General features: G+C 41.3%; 1 protein-coding gene across 1 annotated transcript in view; it reads left to right on the forward strand.

Annotated features, from left to right (window-relative positions):
* The window catches only part of SPON1 (spondin 1), a 302,143-nt gene that overhangs the window by 120,638 nt on the left and 160,943 nt on the right, over nt 1–20,562 (forward strand). Inside the window, exons 4-5 of the mRNA XM_020873051.2 lie at nt 7,636–7,709; nt 13,421–13,543. Coding sequence (XP_020728710.2) covers nt 7,636–7,709; nt 13,421–13,543 — 197 coding nt within the window. The remainder of the gene's footprint in view (nt 1–7,635; nt 7,710–13,420; nt 13,544–20,562) is intronic.

A 20,562-nucleotide genomic window follows, 5' to 3' on the forward strand; every position in this document is an offset into this window, starting at 1 on the left:
TAAAAAAAATTAGTTTTATTCTTTTTACATCTCTCTTATGGTATGAAAGTCAATTCCTCATCATTAATTTTCCATTGGACTTTTAGGGGTAAAATTTAAAGTGCTAGAGTGATAATATTGACGAGATATATGATAAAGATGAGGTCTAAAACTGGACAATAATAAGAGAAAACGGAGTCATAGTAAGTTTGTTATCCTCTGGGTCATTCTAAGAACAAATAAACTGCATGCTAACACTAGCTTTCCTCTGATTTTTGTTAAAATCAGAACCAGGATGTTGTAGATGCAACTTTGTCCAGTAACGTGCATCAAGAAACTCTAGAAATCCAATGGCCATACAAAGTTGGGAATGGATCGTAGTCTTGTTAAGAACCTAACTGACCTCGTAGCCAGATTCTGGTCATGACCTAAGCTGCAAGTATACGGGCAGCACTATGTGGAGCGGATTCCCCTGATTCAGGTGAAGAAGTCTGCCCAGAGCAGAGAGCAGCATTGCTTCAAAACATATGGGTGGTGGACCTGCTGAGGAACTCGTTTAGATGTGCAACTCGAACGCCTGCCAAGAACTCATCCCTGGTTATAGTGTGAGCCTCTGAGACTTAAGGCCAGTTCTAGTGCTATCTTCCAAGTTATTCCTACAGATAATTCCCCCATCTCCACCTCTACCATCATCTTGTCCAAGCCAGAAATGGCCCCCTGCCTGGTCACCAGAGCACTTGTAGATGATTCTCCAATTAGGGTTCTAACATGTGTCCTGAGAGTCATTTGGGAATATTCTGTCTTAGTGTGTGCCAATTTTCCATAGGCATAGTTTCTTTAGAATGGCATGATCTGGTCCTCATCTAATCCTGTGGCACCAATTTTATGTCCAGTCTCAAACCTGGTCAATATCCTAGTTGTAATATTATACTGAAGTTTTGCTAAATATTGACCATCAGGGACAACTAGGCAAAGCGTGCAACCTCTCTATTATTTCTTATAGTTGTATGTGAACCTACAATTAGCTTAATAGAAATTCCAAAACTTAAAAGAGAAAATTCTTCCTGGCCCTTTCTGCCTTTTGTTTCAGTCACTGGCATCACCAATACTCCATCTAGTCATTGGGGTTTGTCTATGCTGCTAAGTCACTTCACTCATGTCTGACTCTGTGCGACCCCATAGACGGCAGCCCACCAGGCTCCTCCGTCCATGGGATTTTCCAGGCAACAGCACTGGAGTGGGGTGCCATTGCCTTCTCCGGTTTGTCTATGGGGAGTCAGCTAACTTACCTTCCTCTGTCTGTTTTCTCTTCTGTAAAATAGGGATAATAATAGTGCCTACTTCATGGAGTTTGGGGGAGGGTTAAATGAATTTATATCTATGAAGCACTTGGAAGCATATTTAACTGTTAAATAAAGAAAAAATAAACAAAAGATCTTGTACTCAACCCTCTCTTTCTGTCCCAGATCCAGGAAGTTACTTAGTGCTTATACATTTTTCTGTGATGTGTCTCTCAGATTCTCTGTTTTCGCTGGCCCTCTGACAATTCAGACCTTCAGAGTCACTGAGTCCTCTTAGAGCTTTGCCAAGGTGAAGTTGGTTACTGCTCTTCTGCATGCTGTGGCTTCTCCTTTATTGTGCTCAACACTGATTTCCTGTTTCCTTTTTCTATCTTTTTCCCTACTAGACTAGAAGGTCCATACTGGAAGGCACCATCTCTTATTTGTCTTTGAAATTTCAGCTCCTAGCAAAGAGCCTGATGCAAAATAAGTGCTCAGTATTTCATGAATGAGTGCTAATTACACAGGAATAATCTCCTGGCAGCTAGCTCTTTTTATAATTTACTGGATTTGGTCATTTGCAGTCATGGTAGACAGTTATAGCAGACTCTGAACCTATAGCTTCCTGACTTTAGTGTTGGAGTCCTTATGTGTGCCATAGATAAAGCCCTACAGATAAGCTTTCACTTTTCTTCTCCCATGAGCACATTGCCATGAGCTGCCAGGAAGCCTGTTAACTCCTGGACACAGCTGCATTCCCTGAGATCCACATAAAACCATATAAAAGTTTGGTAAGCGTCTGGACCATGGAATGCACCCAGCTTTTGTAAATATTTGCTGAGTAACATGAGACCATGATCAGATTAGCACTTGGCATCCTTGCAAAGTAAAATAAGACTGTTACCCTCAGTTCCTGATGATGTTACCAACGTTATGCTTTAATATTTTATTTCTACATCCTCCCATGAAGTTGTTCAATCATTGGTAAAAGGAAGTAGATGTTGTTTGTTATTAGCTGGATCACTTCTATGGAAAATATCCCCGAGATCAGAGGCAAATTTTGTAAAGTATTCCAAGAAATGTTCAGCAACAGGGATTTTACTGGAACTGGGAAGAGTGCTGGCAAAAGTTTCAGTCTGGAGACTGCGAACCTGTACTTCCTTGGAGTCATTCATTATCTCTGCCTGAAGCTGTTGACAAAGATAACACTTTCCCTCTTCTCTGCACAAGCAAGGGATATGGGCCTGACATCAATCATCATAATGGCTTCTGTTTATTAAGCACTTTTATGTGTCAGGCACTTTGTTAGGGGCTGGTGATTTAACAGCAACAGTGATAACAGCTACCACTACTGAATATTTACTTTGTGCAACGTGCATGTCGTAAGGACCTTACATAAATTATACCTACAATGCAGTGATCCAGCCACTGAGGGTCCATGTGTATTTTTCATTCATTTCATGGCCCGAACTCGCCCACATCCTTCAGTTTTCGAGGTCTCCCTGTCCTTTTCAGTGAGAACAGGGACCCCGGGCCTTTTCAGTACTAGGCAGCAAACCTCCGACTTAGCCAACTCCAACTTCACTCCAGCAGGCCAGTTCCCCAACAGCAAATGAAGAAACTCTTCAGACAGAAAAAGAACCAAGCACCGAGCATTCAGGATGGTGTTTCTGGAAAGGTTCCACGTTAGGTTTAAAGGAAAACTTTGGAAGTGATTAGTAAGTTATTTAGAACCTCAATATTTTAAAGTTTGAGAAGCTAACATACTGAGAAATTTAATTTAGATTTCCTTAACACGCTCTTTCATGATAAGAGAGCATTCAGTATATCGGCATATAAATGCTATGCAACAGGACTGCCAAATTGCAACACAGAATGGGAGAAATTTGTCATTTTGAAATGCTAAGGGAATTCTTACCAACGGCATTCTCATCTTGTGAAGCTATTATTTTTCTGAACTGTAATATGATTTATAAATCTCTGCTGAGTTTTATACTTCTGATGGGAACAGGCTTGAAATGAAATGTATTTTCTCAGAATATAAAATTCTCCCAGGAGTTGACCAAACGAGGAATAAAAAGAAACATCTCCTGCAACCAAGTTTTTCAATGTCTTGGTCTCTGCTGGCCTATCTGTGGGTAAATGTTGGCCTTTAGAGTTCTGAACTCAGCTAGACTCTCTTCTCACTCCCCACACTTTCTTCCTGGGTGATGTCAGCCACTCTAGAAGCTTTGACCCTGACTTCTGCCCCAGTGATTGCCATATCCATCCTCCTCACCCTCCTCATATCTTTCCTGAGTTACAGGTCCCTGTGTCTACCCACCGAGACCTTCATCATGCCCTCCAGACAGTTCAACCTCAAGCTCTTTCATTTCCAAATGTCATTCCTTCTATTTGAATCCCAGGGTTGCAACAGTACTAGCATCTATAGAGATAAGATACAGTTCCTGCTCCTGGGAAGCTTCTAATAGCACAGGAGATAGAAGAGTGAACAGGCAATTATAATAGGTCAGTAAGTGCTGGGGTAGGATTAGCCCAAGGGGTTGTGGCTCTCATAGGAAGAGTTTGCAGTCAAGACATCATTCTAGGTAACATCTTGGTTGAGTATGTTAGGTAATTGAGTGTGTGTGTGTGTGTGTGTGGTTTATATTGAAGAATCGCGAGGAAGGACAGAGGAGTCTCATGGACAGGGGCCCAGAATGTGAGATCATGAAGACAGATTTGGGATATGGTTTGGGCAGGGTGCTCAGGAGGCACTAGACAGAGGTAAGGCTAGACCACCAGGGCCTGATCAGAACAAGGCTTGTATCCCTCATTGGATCTGCACAGAGTTTGAAATCCAAAGTGCATGGTCCAGAGGGTTGGCTCAGTTTGGGAATGGGGATGTATGCTTGCATTTTTATGGAGAGCTTCATGTTATCATGGCCCAGGCTCCATGGAGACCCACTGAAGTCTCAGATCTCCACTGTGTGCACCACGAGATCCTAAAATACATCCTCCCAAAATCAATCTGAGGTTACGTTTTATGAGTACTTTCCTCACAGTGCAGTTATACTCTTTATTCGTAATCATCTTTAATCCTTACAAGCACCCTGAGTCTCAGACAGACCATGGGCTTTGGCAGTAGATGAAAGACTTCAAAACCCTGAGCATGTTACTTAACCTCCCTGTATCTCAGTCATCCTCACCCATAAGATTAGGATAAAAGTAATACAAACCCTCATCTTAATCCCTCTGAAAATAAGAGCGTTTTGATAAGTTTGCTGAACTTGACCTAAACTGATACGAAGCTGTTTATAGATTTTATTTACTCTCTTAGAATGAGTATTCAAATATTTTGCTGCAGAAGGTGGATGTGTTTGGTCATGGGGTTGTTAATGGCCTATTGCCATCTTCACTTTCTAATATCTGAAAAACTCTGAACCCAGGAACACATCTAGCCCAAGTGTTTTCATAAAGAATTTGAGGACCTGTAGTGTATGTAAAGGATAAGATCATAAGATAATGCACATGAAGGACCTCCCTAGCACAATGAGTGGCACACATCAAGGGCTCAGAAGTTACAGCTATTATCAAAAAGAGGGCCACCTTGACTTCATAAAACAAGGCTTGTAAGAAACAAATATCTTAAAGAAAATATATTTTTCTATCTCTGGCTCTTCAACTGTTTATAATGATAGTTTTGGAAAATCTGCGAGTGATGTAATTTTTCTAAGCATCATTTTTTCTGACATTAAATCATGTTCTTGTTCCTCAGTCATGTCCAACTCTTTTGTGATCCCATGGCCTGTAGCCTGCCAGGCTCCTCTGTCCATGGGATTTCCCAGGCAAAAACACTGGAATGGATTGCCATTTCTGTCTCCAGGGGTTCTTCCTGACTAAGGCATCGAACCTGTGTCTCCTGCATTGCAGGTGGATTCTGTACCACTGAGCCACCAGGGAAGCCCCACCTTTAAATCATAGGGAGGAAGACAACTCAGAGTGTCTGTTACAGACTCTCACAAAGACAGGTGATGGGAGATTCTGGGAAAAGAAACAGCACAGGTAAGGGAGTGTGGAGTGGAAGAAATGTTCAAAGAAGGAAGGATAAACTTCTCACAGTCTGGCACCCAGGGAGCATGGCACAAAATGCCAACAGATAAAACTAGGAGGTGTTTGGGGGAAGATTTTTATGAAAAACCTTGAATACCATGGTAGGTTAATATTTTATCCTGTAGATCAGGTGTCTTCAAATCATTTTATCAAGAGAATTTTATTGAAACAAAATTTTATTTGCATGAGAGCTCTGTATACTGCAACCCCACACAAATCCGTTTTTACTTTTTGGTCCAAATGCTCTTTTAAAAGAGCAAACCGGATCATCTCACTCCTCAGGGCACATTCCTGAGGACGTCTCATCAAGCTTGGAGTAAAATGCCATCTCCCTGCACGGCTCTGGGTGATTTGGCCCTGCCCACCTTCCCAGCTCATCTCACACCTCCCTGGCTCACCAATGAGCCACAGCCCTCCCCACATCAAGGATCTTACACAGGATGCCCTCATCTTTGCTCCTCCATCCCACTTGTCTAATTAGCTTCTACTCATTGAAGTCTAAGTGCAGCCACCTTTTCTGGGAGGAGCCTTTCCTGGCTTGGTCAGGATCCCGTGTTACACTCTCTCATACCCTGTGGACGTCTCCATTCATTACCTGAGGATTTGTTTGTTTGATACCTTCTCCCCACTATTCTGCCAACTCTGAGAATGGGAAGTGGCCCCATATGTCTTGTTTATGACAGTGTCCCTGTTCAATGCCTGCTCGCTAAGCACACCTCCAGAAACTATCTGCTATATGCTGGCCAAAAGCGAGTCATTTTTCAACCTCAAAATATTCTTTCCAAATTCTAACTATTGAAAATACGCCAGCAAATACAACAGGAAGACAAATGGGAGAGGAGGCAGCTTTGGGTTGAAATGAGGTTGGTTGAGTTGAAATGGTTGCAGCAAGAATGTGGGGCCTGGGATATTTCCCACTAGGCCTACTCCTTGCCCTCCACAGGGCTCCCTGAGGCATTCTCACTGTGGTAGGATGCTCCAGCTAGCAGAAGGCTTTTTTAAAATTTGACTTTGGGGTGAATGTTCTCCAGAGTGTTCTCTTGGCCTGAAGAAGCTTTCTGCTTGATGGTCAACAGAATGGATAAATATTCACAGTAGCTTTGTGTCAACAGGAAGTATATTTCATTCATTTATTTCAACATCTCTTCTCTCTTGGGGTGGGACGGACTGTAAAAGACATCAGTAGGCTGGCCTCAATTTTATTCTTTTGTGTAAGACTGGGGGTAGAGTAGATATTTCTTTGGAAAGCCATTTGGCATCGGCCCAGACCATTGAGAAAACTGCCTCTGTGCTCAGAAGATCCATGCATACTTGGGCTCTTCCTGGGTTTGAAATCATGTGACATGAGGCAGCTTGTGTGACTTTCCTTGGTTCAGTGTGGTCAGCTGTGATGGAGTCAAGAGCTCCCTTTATCTGTTAAATAGGGCAAATCAAAGTGAAAATTACCTTTTGATTGAGTAGCATGGCTGAAGAAAATCAATAGAAATGGCCTGAGATCCACTGGCACCGTCTCAATGTTGTGCTGTAGACTTTTCAGATTGCTGGAACACTGGGTTTCAGGCCTCTTCCAAGGGCAGCTGAAAATCAACAGTTGAGTGGGTAAAAGGAGACATCGTATGTCTGTGCAATCCTAGATTAAAGAGAAAATATATGCTGGCCAAATCAAGTCATTTTTCAACCTCATAATATCTTTCCAAATTCTAAGATACTGTGTTTGAGTTTGACATGTTTAAGAGAGATGTCACAGCTGCAGTTGTCTTTGTTCAGAATGTAAGAGACAGTTTCGTCTAGACTTTCAGGAAAGATATAGAATGACATTTTCAGAACAAATCAAAATATATTTTTAAGGTTTTTTTCCCCCTTCAGGAAGAGAAGTTGACATGCTTCCCTGATTTGAATTTGGTTGATCTATAAATGGCCTCCGTAGTTTGATATAAAACTAGAGTAAATGAACCATTGAGAAAAGTTACTGAAAATGCTGTTAGTTCACTGTCCTACCTTAACAATAATGTGAGTACCACCAACATCACCACAGTAACTAATATTTATTGAGTGGTTTCTAAGTGTGTGCTGAACTCTTGACATAAGAGTTCTTACCTTAGTTCTCATAGCAATCCTAGGAGGTAGCTATTAGTATTAATACCAGTTTTCCACTGAACAAACCAAGCCACATAGAGTTGATTGCACTCCCCCAAAGCCACACAGCTGTGGGTGGGCCAGCAGAAATCTGATGTCCCCCAGTCTTACCCTCCTCACCGTGTGCTTGCGTCTTCTTTCCCCACAGGGCTAGCATCGTACAGAAACGCATCATTTATTTTCAAGATGAAGGCTCCCTGACCAAGAAACTTTGTGAACAAGGTAAGGAGGTCTGGATGTGTGGACTGGAGAGGACCAGATAAATGGAAGGTGGCTCAATCAGTCTCAGCATTCGGCCGCAGGAATTAAGGCAGTGCGGTTTTCTGAGTTCCTCCAGGTTCTGCTTCCTCACGTAGTTCCAATTTTTCATCTGGCTGTGTGCTGTGGATAATTGGATCTGCCTTAAACTCTAATTACTCAGCTTGATTCCCTGGGTAGGAGATAATATACCTTATATTGGTGTCATCGTCTCGTTATTTTTGTGAAACAGTGATTATTCTGAAGAGATTCCTTGGAATAATTCACAGGACTTAATTAAGGAACACACAATTGTGTACCTCTAAAAAGTCTGTAATGGTTTTCTGGAATAATCACCAGCAGGAAGTTGTGGGGCGCCCAGGCAGGATGAGCAGATTTTCTCTAGGGAACAGGAATGCCGAGGGGGCTTTGATTTTGTGATCCTTACCTCTTCTAGGGATCTGGTCCTTGGATGTGCAGCCTTGTCAACCCCCTCTCCTTTGGTTGGAGGTGTTCTAACAAAGCTTATGGGGACCAAGTAGGTTGGGGAAGCTGGAGCAGAGGCCTGGATTCAGATCGAGCCGGGGTTTAAATCTTGCCTCTGCTCTTCCTAGTCTAATCTGCCTGCCGGTGCAGGAAACCTGGGTTCAATCTCTGGGTCAGGAAGATACCCTGGAAGAGGGCATGGCAACCCGTTCCAGTATTCTTGCCTGAAGAATCCCATGGACAGAGAAGCCTGGCAGGCTACAGTCCATAGGGTCGCAAAGAATCAGACACGACTGAAGTGACTTACACACAGGCATGCACATAGTCAGTGGTTACCTTCAGTTCTCCATGACCCTGCCTCCTAGTACACAGTAAATATACATATATGTATGTGTGTGTATATATACATGTACATACACATATATATGTTCATACATATATATGTATATATATCCATACATGCACTTATTTATTATATATGTGTGTATGTTAGCTATTGTTATCAACATCCCAGGGCTTACCATGAAAAATTAAGATTTTTAAACATCTAAATGTGTTAGAAGTCATTAAAGAACTAAATAAAAGTGACAAATGAGCTGAAATTGTACATCTTCATGCTCTCTTTTCTATTAATTTGTGCAGACTTTTTATTTACCATTAGAGTAATTCATGGTTTGAGAAGAAATCAGTCTATCATGGTTTGAGAAGAAATCATTCTATTTCTAGCAAATCATAAGCTACAAAGAAAAAGAAAAGTTGGTAAATGTCCTCTAGGAAAATAATAATAACTAATTTATTTGTGCTTGTTGTATGCCAGGCACCGTTCTAAGTACTTCACATGCCTTAATCATGTCATCAGCACAATAATCCTAGGTGAATTACATCATCCCTGTTTTACAGATGAGAAGCCTAAGCCATGAAAAGTTTAAATAGCTGACTCAGCATCAGACCACTCATTAGGAGGTCAGAGTTTGAACCTAGGAGCCAGTGTCCTAACCATTGCCTTTCTATCAAAGTGCTATCTCGCAGTTCAATAGCTTGGGTTGTTGCTTTGGGTAGATCAAAACCTAGGTCTCCCTATGGGTGAGCTGGGGCAGAAAATAGGTCATATGTGGAGGACTGCTTGGAGAGCATGGAAGGAGCTAAAGGGGGAGAGTTGGCTGCCCTGCATCAGGTCATGCCTGTCAAAGGGACAAGAGAGCTGAACCTGTGGGCCCATGCCCCGGGCAGCTTCCAGGTGGGTGTCACTATGCTTGGATATTGGGGTTTTCCTTCCCTGTATTTCATAGTCCACAGATTTGCTTAACCTTCACCCAAACTCAGAACATCTCAGCTCTTGAGGCTCTTAGTTTCTAACAGACAATCCAGTCCCTGCCTGGCTTGCATGTAATGACATCCAGGTCCCAGGGCATAGAAAGCTGTGGCTATTCTAGCTCACCTCTTGGTAGGCTAATCATGGCCACCATGGTGCAGTTTTGTTAGTTTGACTCTCAGAGGACAGCCTGATTTCCCAGATTTGAGGATTCCCGGAATACACTGCACCATCAGCCTCGTGTATTGACAGCAACCAACAGCTAAAGTGCACTTTCCAAAGCCTCAGTCCTGATGTTGTGAAAGCCTTGTCTAAGCTATGAATATGCCAACATTGTGCAGGTAAGCGTCAATGAAAAGGCACTGCAAATCTCTACTGGTTACCATTTCTGAAGCAGAGAGCCTACCAAAATGACTAAGCACAAGTCTGTATAAAAAGACCTCTTTCCAACAGCAACTTTGTGGGCAAAAAAAGACCCAGGAGGACCCGGGCTGCAGGATTGTGAGTTGCAGTTGTAGATGATTCCTGGAGACAGCAGACTCATGAGGAAATCCATCAGTTAGCAAAGCAGATCCCACAGAGAAAGTCTTTAAGATGTAACCATAGAGCAAAGGGATTCTCTCCAGCTCTTTCATTAAAGTATTCACAGTTTTGTTGTGTCAAATCAAATCTATCAAGGAAAGAGAGAAACTAGTGTCTATTTTTTTTTCCCCAGTTAAAGCTATTAATCCATAGGGGAAATCTAAGAATTGCACAGATTAAAAGCAATGGTAGTTATTTTTAAAAAGAGACATGAAACAATAAGTTACTTATAATTAAAAGCAGAAATGTAAAATATTCCAAAAGGTGACCTATAATAAGCAAATGCACACATATGCTCACTTTAAGACCATATCACAGGCAAGGGAGAAAGAGGGAAAGATGAAGGGAAAAGCAGAGATGAGAGAAAAATGTAGATAGAGAAGGGATAATCAGCAAGGGAAAAGGAACAAAAATAAGACCAGAGAGACTTGCCTGGTGGTCCAGTTAAGACTCCATGCTGCCAGTGGTAGAGGAGGTTCCCTCCCTGGTCAGGGGACAAGATCCTACGTGCCTCAAACAAGACCCAGTGCAGCCTTCCCCAACTCATGCCCCCCCCACCACCACCAAAAAAAAGAATAAAATAAGAGTAGAAAAGGAAGCTGGTAGATTAAGAATAGAAATGAGGGGGGCAGTATAGCTTGAGAGATGCTACAGGGTTTCAAGTTACCTGTATTGGGCAGGTCCTGCAAGGTTAGGAGAAGAGGGGTAAGTTAACACTTGTTATCACTGCCCTTTGAAAACCTGGTTCATTTTCAGTGGGCTTTTCCTCAGTAGGACACAGTGTGTCTTTTTATTTTCAAACTTAGAAATTTATTTTTTCAATGGAAGCTTCTTTTTCTTTGGAATTCCAAAGTGTTTATTATAAGTGTTTTCCCTTGAACCCCTGGATGTATCTTTAAGTTCACTGCTTATATCAGAAAGCCCTTTTGATAAGGTGGAGCTACCAGTTTGCCTTATTTCGGTTCTTTGAGAGATTATTGCTGTTTCGTTTAACAGCGCCTAGTCGGAGAAGGCAATGGCACCCCACTCCAGTGCTCTTGCCTGGAAAATCCCATGGGCAGAGGAGCCTGGTAGGCTGCAGTCCATGGGGTTGCTAAGAGTCAGACACGACTGAGCGACTTCACTTTCACTTTTCACTTTCACGCATTAGAGAAGGAAACGGCAACCCACTCCAGTGTTCTCTCCTGGAGAATCCAGGGACGGGGGAGCCAGGTGGGCTGCTGTCTATGGGGTCGCACAGAGTCAGACACGACTGAAGCGACTTAGCAGCAGCAGCAGCAGTTACAACTGAAACCCCAGCATGTGTCTCTTAGCTCTGAATCCCTTTTTCAGGACTAATTTAGTCTTTTTAAAACATAGTTGATCATAGTGGAAATGTGAAAAGGAAAAACCTTCAAGAGTTACTCATTTATGCCAGCTTTCCTGAAATATATTCAATAGCGCTTGTCCCTTAAGTATCAAAGTGGCTCACAGCAGCAATCAGATCTGGACTTCATGTACCTAGGGAAGTAGGAAGCTTGCTTCTAACATACACATTGCTCTGGCCTCTTCCTAGTGTACAAAAAGTAGCCAAATAATGATTTCTATTTGGGATGGTTTCAGATCTCTTCTTTACGGCTATTTAGAGATCCTGGAGCTCTGTAGATAAGTATTTTTTTAAATGCACCATTCTTCGTTTGAAAAAGCTAAATGAGAAACACACAGATTTCTCCCACTGTTTATGCAGACCTATGCAGCAGAAGGTCTCTCCTGAAGTGATGCAGTATACAGGTTAAGAGTGATCATGGGCTGTGGATTCAAAAAAGACCTGGGTTCCAGTTCTGCCTGCACCACCCACCAACCCAGTGACTTTGGGCTGGTTACCTAATGTGCCTTAGTTTTATGATCTATAAAATGGGGTTAACCAAAGTCTTGGTGTCCTAGGATTGCCAAGATTAAATGAGACAGTATATGGAAAGGAATCAACACATACAAGGACTCTATGCAATGCAGTGATTATTACAGTATCCCATACTTTTGTCTCCATCCTCAAATCCAGAATTCACTTCTTTCACCTATCTCTGATTTTGCATATTCAAACCAAAAGAACTCAGTGAATTCCATAAAGAAGACTTGTAAAATGCTCTTCCTAACTCTCAAAAAGATTTTTAGACTCTCTTTTGCTTCTCTTTATATAAAGTTGAGATTAAATGTCCAACTAGCAAAAAAAAGGGGGGGGGGGTAGGGAGAACATTCATGTTAATACCTCCTGAGGAACCAAAGCGAAAGCAGTTGAAGCAAGTTGCATCTGTAGACATTGTTTTCATCTTGCAGGAAGCAGAACAGACTAAAAGCAACAATTCAGTTAGGGATGTGGGCCTGATGATTGGAAATACTGAATTTATTCATGTAATCTCTTTTTTTCCACTTATCAGCTATTCACAGCTAAAAGTGGGGGTGGAGAGGGAATCTCGAGTTTTCCTGGCTCTTTCTATGCTCAGAAGTAAACGTGAACTTATGAACATATTCCCAAACCCCCAACCCTCCCAGTAAAGTCTCTGAAAGCTTGATAAGAAGTGATGTGACTACATATGCATAATTTTTTAGAAATAATCTTCAGCAGTTCCTTATGTCTCTCTGCTTGTTCTCATTGCTCTCCTTCAAAGCTTTTCCTTCTTGTCCTGGCAGTTTGGCCCCAGAGAATATTCCTTAGAAAACACACACACGCATGCACATTCCTCTTGAAATATGGTGGAGAATCCCTATTGTGGGAGGGATGGGAAAGGAGATTCGGGTCCAGAAAGGATAACAATAAACTTTACCAAGATAGCCTCCATCCCAAATATTCTGTGTTATTGGTCCCATAGGTCTCCTCACATTATTAGAGCAAAAGTTCTGATTTATTTTTAATTTGAAAAATATAGTGATCATCCTTAGAGTTAAATAAAATCTGTTATAGCTGGACCTGGTTCTGAATTATTAATCAGTAAAAACTGCACTTCGATTCCCAGGTGAATCAGTGTTAAAGCATCTGCCTGCCAATGCAGCAGATGCAAGTTCAATCCCTTGTTCAGGAAGATCCTCTGGAGAAGGAAATAGCAACCCACTCCTGTGTTCTTGCTGGGAAAATCCCATGGACAGAGGAGCCTGGCAGGCTACAGTTCATGGGGTCACAAAGAGTTGGATACGACCTAGTGACTCAGCACACACACACACACACAAACTGCATTTCACATTCTTTTCCCAGGCATTAAGGACAGGATGAGACCAAGATGTCACTGCCTTATAAATGACTCACAGTTGCTTCCTAACTTGCTGACTTTCCTGACTCTTTCAGATTCCACATTTGATGGGGTAACTGACAAACCAATCCTAGACTGCTGCGCCTGTGGAACTGCTAAGTACAGGCTCACATTTTATGGGAACTGGTCTGAGAAGACACACCCAAAGGATTACCCTCGTGAGTAGAACAGCTATTTTATGGGCTGGGGGAGAGGGTCTTACAAAGTTCTGTCTGATTGTGGGGTACACGAGCTGATGCTCCTTACTTATTCATGAAACACATTCCAAATAAGTGAATTCATTGAAACAAGTGGATATCATTGTGGTAGGCGTTCAGCTTCTCTGCATTGCATGTTCTAAGTGTTTTCTTATCTGTGATTTTAAAAAATATTCCTGAGGTCATGCTGCTTATCTTCAGGCCAGATATTTGATCACCTCAGTTCTCTTAAAGTGACTGTATTCACACAACTGGCCTATTTGTGCTGGAAGAGCTGGCAAAATGAACCTTGACTTCATAGACCAAGGTCAACAAATATTCAACCTCCTCAACCAGAGCATGCATCAGGTGATATACCAGACACCACCTTAGAATCCTCATGGCACCATGCTCCAGGTAGCCAATGAGAGTTGTCAGGCATTCCCAAACTTGTTGTTTTAGAGTAGACCCTTAACCAGGACCCTACCAGCTCCCTTTGATCAAACAATTTTCTCATCAAATGCCTAACGTGTCAAACACTGTGCTAAACTCTAGATATATTTATAACTGTGAATAAAACAAGACACAACCCTTGTTTAATGGGGAGAGAGACATTAATTAACCACACAAATGATATGAAAATTATAACTATGAATAATGAACTTATTATGTGGTGAGAATTCTCATGTGTGTGTCATTTCAAAAGTAACTTGCTTTTGTGGATGAATTTACTGGAGAGCACAGAGACATCATGATTTACTGCTAGTCCAGTGTAAGTACAATCATCCCTCGGTATTCAAGAGAGGCTGGTTCCAGGAACCCCATGGATATCAAAATCCATGAACACTCAGTGCCTTCAATACAATGACATATGCAGATCCTCCCATATACTTTAAATCATCTCTAGATTACTTACAATACCTGATACAATGTAAATAGTTGTAAATACATTGTAAATGCTGGGTCAATAGTTGTTGGGAGGCAAATTCAAGTTTTGTTTTTTAAGGCTTTCTGGAATTTTTTTCCCAAATATTTATGACCCATGGTTGGTTGAATCAGCGGTTGTAGAACCCTCAGAATAAATGGTTGATGGTAGTGGATCCAAGATGCAGAAGAGTTCCGTCAGGCTCCTTGTCCTGCCTTTGGTTTGGATTGCCTTTGACACGCGGTGTCACCCGTTCTCTGGTGGGTGGCAGGATGTCCGTGTGTGGCACTGAACATGCTTTTTCTGCTCATTGTGTTTTGTTCTTCTTCACTTCACTCTGGAGTTGCCAGAGCTGGGGAGGAACAGGGACGCTGCAGAAAGGGATTAAAATGGGGGATTTAGGTCAGCCTCAAAGGAAGGCAGGGCAAAGTGTACATGAGTAAGACTTAAGAAGACCCAGTCCAGACCAGAACCTCCACGGTCCCCAAACGGCCCACCCAGAGGGGACTCCAACATTTCTTGGCAGATCAAGAGCCTTATTGTTTAATTTTACCCACATGTAATCAAGGCTTAAGATCTTAGAAGTTTCATACTAGTTCATTCTTCTGAGTCTTGATCTGATTCAGCTGGTGTGAGAGACCTGTGTGAACAATCTTGGACTCTGCCTGAGGGGAAAAAGAACCACCCAACAAGGATGATGGAAAAAGTTTCCTCTAGTGTCTCCCATCCACTAACCCAGAGGAAGTAAAATGTCAGGGGCTCATTACTCATCTTTTGTAATCCTACTGTACTTCTTGCTCTTTTTCATTCTGACACTGGTTATTTCCCAGAATTTTTTTAAAGGGTACAGACCATTGTCTCTGGGTCTTTGGGCCAAATCAAGTACAAATTGATACAGAATTTCTGTGGAGTTTTGTTGGGAGTTTCTTAATACATGTATAAACAGACATGTGTTCCAGATCCCTGAGGAGAGTTCCATAGTCAGAGGTCAGAGTGTGTCCTGATTGTTGATTGGAAGAAAATGTGGGCACTATATTCAGAAAAGCATTTATCACATCACACCATAATTATTTCTTCAGGAGCTTTTCTTCTCCACCACACTGAGAAGCCCTCCAGAACAAGAGCCACAACATGCTCATCTTTCATTCTTAGTGCCTGCAAGTGCCTTTGGCCTTCCCAAGTCCTGGGTACCGATCGGTGGACTCCGAGTGGCATGCACCGTGGCCCGGGAGGCAGATTTTAGCCCACGTAGTCATGATGGTCAGTACTGAGCTGGGAAAGAGCCAGACTTTCCCTGAAGGGAAAGGGGTGAACTTGGACACTAAGGGCCCTGGAGCAAATTAGAAGGGCACAGAGAGGTGCCCTTGAGAATAATTGGGTCTAACTGGGAACTTGAGAATTCAATATTCACAGAAGTGATTTCTGCCAGTCTTAAGTCATAGATGGCTTTCATTTTACCCCTCCAGGGACAATTCTGTCTTCATAACCAACCCTAGCTGTTAAGCCCAATTTCTTCATGACACTCTTCAGCAATATTGCAAACTGATACATGACAAGTTCTCCTCTTTTCACTAATTACTCATCCCAAATTCCACTTTCTCTGCAAGCATCTCAGAGCAGCAGTTCTCAAGCTTTTTAATTTCAGGGTGTCTTATACAAGCTTAAAAATTATTGAGAACTTCAACATGCTTTTGTTTAGGTGGATTGTGTCTCAATATTCACCATCTCAAATATTAAAACAAAATATCACTTATTAGTTAACTTTAAAAAGTAACATATAATGAATTAACAATGATTAGCTTATTACATGTTGACATATTTTATGAAAATAGTTGTATTGTCCAAACAAAAGAAATTTAGTGAATAAGATGTCATTGTTTTACATTTTTGCAAGTCTCTTTAATACCTGGTTTAATGGAAGACACCTGGATCCTCATAGTTGCCTTTGCATTTAACATTTAACCTGTTGTGGCATACCTTTTTTTTTTTGGCTTAAGTATATGAAGAAAATCCTGTCTCACAGAGATATGTAATTGGAAATGAGAAGAATATTTAAATAACCTTTTCAGATAATTACAGATAATCTTATTTGATGCTACACCCAAACTCTGCAAATGGTAGCTTCTTAAAGGAGAATTACAATGTGGAATGAGAAACCACATCAGTGAACTTGTACTCTGTTACATTAAAGTGTGTTGCCTTCCCTTGTACTTTCAATGAATCTTTCACAAATGAATGATTTTATAACATTATCTATTGGTCATTTGAAAAATATTGGTTTACTGAGCTGTGCAGATAATCCAGATACTGAAACATTTCTTTATGCCACATCAAAAATCATATTTGTTAAGATCATTTCCAATCTCATCAGTAAGTGTTAATGTATTGGAAAGCTATCAAATTCATGGCAGTGGATACAAGTTTCCCAAGATCCCAAGCTTTGCTTGAAACCTCAGATTTTATCATTGGCAACAAATACTGTCAGGTCTTTTTCTTGAAGTGACAGGCTTATTTCATTTTTTAAGAAAATGTATGCCAAATTCTCAAGTCTGAATAACCATAATTTGTCATTCATTCTTTCAAGTAAAAATGATGTTTTATGACAATGAAAGTGTCCAACTTACACCTCAAGCAATTGTACAAGTGCTTTTATTTAATATACAGCAAAAAGGCTTCATGTGTTTTCCCAATTAGTCATGCAGAATAATAAAAACGTGTACTTAGAGGTAGAGAGTTAATAACATTAATAACATGTATTGTTTCATCAAGGCTATTCCTTAGTGAAACTGACTTTTGGGGTTGTTTAGGGCTAGTCCCTGGTGGTAAGGAATACATTTATGATTAATACAGTTCAAGGCCACTGCCTTGACCCTCACTGAGTGCCAGCAGTTTTACTTGCAACTGCTTTTGCCACATCAGTGTTACTGTTGACACATGGCAAAAAGAAAATTTTGTCTTAGTATTATTATGAAAGTAGTTTTCACCTCATAGATCCTCTGAAAGGGCTGGAGGTGGGGGGTGGTCTCGGGGGTCTGTAATCGTGCTGGAGAATGTCTGCAGTAGGATTAGATAGCAGCCTAAGAGGGCTGTCCTTCAGTCGTCTTTGGGAACTTGTCCTTGAGAATTCACATTGGACTCTACACTGTGGCTTTCAGCCATATGTTGTGGTAGGCCACATCTGCAGGTAGCTCTTCTCAATCATTATTCAAAATGGTTTGTTCCAAATGCTGTTTCTGGGGGTTCCCTCTCTTGGAGGACAGAGTATTCTCTGTATCTGTGATGCCCCTGTCTCATAGAGGAACTAAGCCTGAGATGAGGAAGGCAGGAAGATGGTATAAATGATCTCTGGCATTCCCTCCAATTGCAATGCCATAGATCACTGCTGGCCATCTGGAAATAGTAAAATCTTTTTTTCTTTAATTCATTCAATCATTAGTTCATTTATTTGGCTAACTGAAATCTTTTTAAAACACTCCTAAGTGGATAGTTTCTAGAAATCCATTTGAAACCTGAATCATGCAAGTTTTACCTTATACTTTTATTAGTGGGGAAAAAAATCCAAACACACACACAAACACACAAATTAAGGGCTCAGATCACATAGCCAGAGAGAGTTCAGAACTGAAATCAAAGCTCAGATCTTCTGATTCCCTTTTGCCTTCCTCTGGGGCTATCACAAGGCAGTCTTCTCTCCTCTGCAGTAAAGTTACATATCTCATTCACAAATCATCTTTTAACAAGGCCCTGCTATACCACCATGGTCTCAACTGCTACCAAATTCTGAACGGCCTGGTCCCGCTGTACAAAGACCTGGGCCGCAGAGATCCTAGTTTAGAAGTCAGAGCTCTGGACTCAGTGTTAGGAAAAGGGCATGCCCCCAGTGTCCGTCCTCGGTACTGCAAGTCTACAGTGCTCCAGGAGCGTTTCTTCTTTACGGGAACCTGGTGAATAGGCAGCGTTACCGTGTAGGGATGTCTCAGGGGCTGCAGATGTGCCCACTCTTCACCAGGGAACTGGGAGTTGCCTAACAGGTGCTGAGTCTCTTTGCTGTCTTGCTCTGGGCACAGTATCTGGGTTTTTGACAAATGCTTCCACCCCACAGAGACTCTGTAATCTCCCTTGACAGTGTCAACTGCATAACTTCCCTCACTTTTGATGTAACATTAATTTTAATACTGTTTGACAAATATATGTTGACAAAAGGAACATTTTTTCCAAGAGCCAATTTTTTTTCATATGGCAACAGATTGCCTAGAATATAAACATGGCCACTGGAATACTCTATGGAATCAAAGTTAATTTCAGCATGAAACTCAGCCATCTTTTCCATTGGTCACTTAATTTTTAAAAATTGTTAATTCTTAAATCCAATCACATGAATCACCACCACTCTTAAACTTGGCAGCTTCTTTCATTTCTTCATATAGTCAACTGTATGCAGAGTTTCTACATCACATTTGAACACATCATGTCCTACTCTTCACATTTGATTTGGTTTCCATCATCATAATTCGTAACAGCTTGTTCTAAGTCACTTATCCTACTGTTCTGTTATTGAACATTTAAGTGATGTTAGGTCTTTTGCTAATATAGAAAGTTCTTCAATAAAATACTTTCTTCTTCAACTCTTCCTCCATTCTTCTACCTTTCTTTGAACTATTTCCTTGAAACAATTTACAAAGATTAAGACTGCTGGATTAAAGGATATGGACATTTTTTGGCTCTTGAGACTTTTTGCCATGCCTCTCCAAAACATTTGTATCAGTTCACCATGTTAACAGTAATGAATAAATATATCTGTTTCTCCCAGCCTCTTAAGCATCCAGTATCACTTTCTCCACTGGGTTTGGCCAATTAATGATTATAAAAGATTAATCTTATTTTAAACTGGCATTGATTTAATTACACATTTGAATTTTTTTCGTATTTATTGTCCTTTGTCTTTAAAGTCAGCCACTGGTGACTGGGGTGTTGGCAGAAATCAAGCCTGATTTTGCTTATTACCTCCCCAGGGCCAAGGTCATTATCTGGTACATTGAAAGGCTCTCAATAAATAGTGCTGATGAATGATGAGTAGCAGTTATGAAATGAGCAAGGAAGAAAGTGGAGGGAGATGAACAATGAAATGATGAGGTTGTGGCAGGAGAGAGGCAGGTACTTTATGTTGCTGCTGAGGGGTGAGCACATTGAAAGGGGCCGGAGGTATAAGGGAAGACTGGTAAGGAAGATACTGCAATGATGATGGTAGCTTGGGCTAAGGCAGTGGATGTAGTGATGGAGAGAATGAATAGGTTTGAATTCCCTGTTAGAAGGAGACTCTGCCATGGATTAAATGTGGGGAAGTGGGAGGGAGAAGCATCAGAACTCACAAGCCAGTCTCTGGCTTGGAGATGAAGATACTCTTTCATCTTAAGATATTCCTCAATATTGCCTTTCCATATTTATAAATGATTGTTAAATCATTTTTATCAAGTTCTGTAAAGGATCCTGTCAGAATTTTAAGTGGGATTGTATTAAATCATCAAATTACTTTGGGAAAAATTGCCAGCTTTATAACACTTAGCTTGCAGAGTTCCTTCCCATTTAAAAATAAGACCATTTGTAGGTTTCCTTAGCCCAGTGCCTGTAGCAACAATGAGCCCAATGTGGACCACAGCCCCCTTCTCTTGATCTAACTTCAGAAACAATTCAACATTCAATAAACAATAATTCTGCTTCCCGTCATCACTGGGAAATCTCTTTCTGAGCTGAGTAACGGTGCCCATCAGAGCTTCCCAGCTGTGCCACCACCAGGCTGAGTCACGAACAGAGTATGTCGCCAGGAAATAGAATTCAGCACCAAGCACGTGTCAGGATACACTGTTTCAGTACAGAAGGAGCAAAGAGAATAGATTAAATAGCTTTTTCTCTCTCTTCTCCCTTCCGTCCATCTCTTTGGGGAGTCTTACAGCCTCAACTCACTCTAGTATGCTTTGAGAGAAGAGAAGAACAAATAATCTCATCTTCTCATAAACAAGCAGGTTGAATGCACATATTAATCTTTGATCTTTCCTCAAATTCCATAAAAATAACACTA

This window comes from Odocoileus virginianus, chromosome 10, assembly GCF_023699985.2.
Source record: "Odocoileus virginianus isolate 20LAN1187 ecotype Illinois chromosome 10, Ovbor_1.2, whole genome shotgun sequence".
Classification (NCBI taxonomy): Eukaryota; Metazoa; Chordata; class Mammalia; order Artiodactyla; family Cervidae; genus Odocoileus; species Odocoileus virginianus.